Source organism: Pyxicephalus adspersus, chromosome 12, assembly GCF_032062135.1.
Source record: "Pyxicephalus adspersus chromosome 12, UCB_Pads_2.0, whole genome shotgun sequence".
NCBI lineage: Eukaryota > Metazoa > Chordata > Amphibia > Anura > Pyxicephalidae > Pyxicephalus > Pyxicephalus adspersus.
In genome coordinates this window covers 2,489,766-2,491,394 of record NC_092869.1, presented here as the reverse complement: position 1 = coordinate 2,491,394, position 1,629 = coordinate 2,489,766, and the positions used below count along the sequence as shown (strand labels likewise).

The 1,629-nt window shown below is 47.3% G+C and overlaps 1 protein-coding gene across 1 annotated transcript in view; it reads right to left on the bottom strand.

The window, feature by feature from the left end:
• Window positions 1-272: 272 nt before the first annotated feature.
• TOMM40L (translocase of outer mitochondrial membrane 40 like) overlaps window positions 273-1,629 on the bottom strand; it is a 7,109-nt gene continuing 5,752 nt past the window's right edge. The window contains exon 9 of the mRNA XM_072427421.1: window positions 273-1,519. Within this exon, the coding sequence (XP_072283522.1) occupies window positions 1,277-1,519 (243 nt within the window). The 3' untranslated portion in view covers window positions 273-1,276. The remainder of the gene's footprint in view (window positions 1,520-1,629) is intronic.

Genomic DNA, 1,629 nt, shown 5'->3' with positions numbered 1-1,629 from the left:
AATAGTGTGACAACGCTCGATCCTATCTCCCAATTGTGGTCCTGTGTTGTCACCCTGACCGATGAGCGTCAGATCCAGGATTACATACAACACACATCAGGCAGACATGAGCCACTGGTGTCGCCACAAGAAGCTGTGAAAATACCATCCAGAGCATGAAGGGGCTCAGATCCTGAAGATATTCCCTGCTCCCTGAAAAATACACAACAGTCACACAGCACTTAGAACAAAGCACAATCTAGAATAAAAAAAAAAATTAAATCGAAAGCACGTACAGGTGTGTAAATCATTTTATAAATATGAATGGCGCCTCCAATGGGCCAAACAGATTAACATCCATGGAATGATGAAGTCGTAGTTAAAGTCTTGGGGGGGTGTCGAGAACGCTATGACGGTTTTAGGGGTTATAGGCAGGTGGGGACACCAGCAGAGGAGGAGGAGGAGGCCCTGAGACAGGAAGGCCTGAGAACAATAGTGTGTGTCTTGTTCCTATTAGTGCTGTGCTCCTTGTAATTCATGACATCTCCCACCAGAGGGCAGCAAAGAAAACTGAAGACCATAATTCTTCAGTGGGTGTGGTCAATTTTCACTGAAACACCTCCCCCACTTTTATTTTCACCAATAGAAGGAGAGGAGGAAGAATAGTGTACAGCATTCAAACCAAAAAAACTTTATAAGAACAGATCACCCAACGCTCAATTTGGGACAAATATCAAAAAGCCAAATTGAATGCTAGCTTCTTCTCTTGCTAATAATAAAGTAGGGGGCGAGCACTGCACCCCCATCTGTAAGGTTTTGGCCCCACCCACCTCCAGTATAGGGGAGCTTGAAGTGGGTGGGACCTTATTTTACCCAAGTCTCCGCCCACCTCCTGTAGCTATTACAAGGGTTCTCATTCTATTGGCTGGATGCTTTATTCAATTAAGATTAGGGACGATGAAGCATCAGGAGTGAGACTTCTAGCTTGGCTTCCTGTTGGCCACCAGAGATGGGCGGAGCTTGGGCTGTAGCCATCTTTGCATCAAATTCCAGAGAGATGCAAACGCTGGTGGGTCAGCGAATAACTTTCAGGTGGGTTGACTCATTTATTGGTAAGAAGAGCCACAGAACATCTTCCCAAATGGGTCAGGTTAGTCCGCCATTAGTCCCTCCTCAGAATACTGATCATTACGTCACCAGAGCCACAAATGCTGAGCTCAGCACAGGATCTGGATTGTGGGCTCACCGGTACAGAAATTGGGGTCCCACTGGACAGTGGCCCCGCACCGGCCCGGCCTCATCCCACCATAATGTTAAAGCCGCAGTGAAATTTGTTCTTCCAGTGATTCATGAAAGCCCCCAGGGCCAGTGTGATGGGTAGAGGGGGCAATTTTTTCTCCAGCACAGCCCCCACGCACCACGAACTGTCCACAGAACCCTTGAAGACCACATTGGCTTTGGGGATGGTCAGGTGGTAGCCGAAAGCAAAGGAAGTTTCCTGAAGGCGAGTGTTGGCTTCAAACTCCACCCCGACCTGAATCTGTGAATGGAAGGGGAACATTACTGAGCAGATCGAGGAAGTAAACATGGGAAGGACATGTACACACACATGTGATATATTACATGCTTGATATAGAATCACATACATGG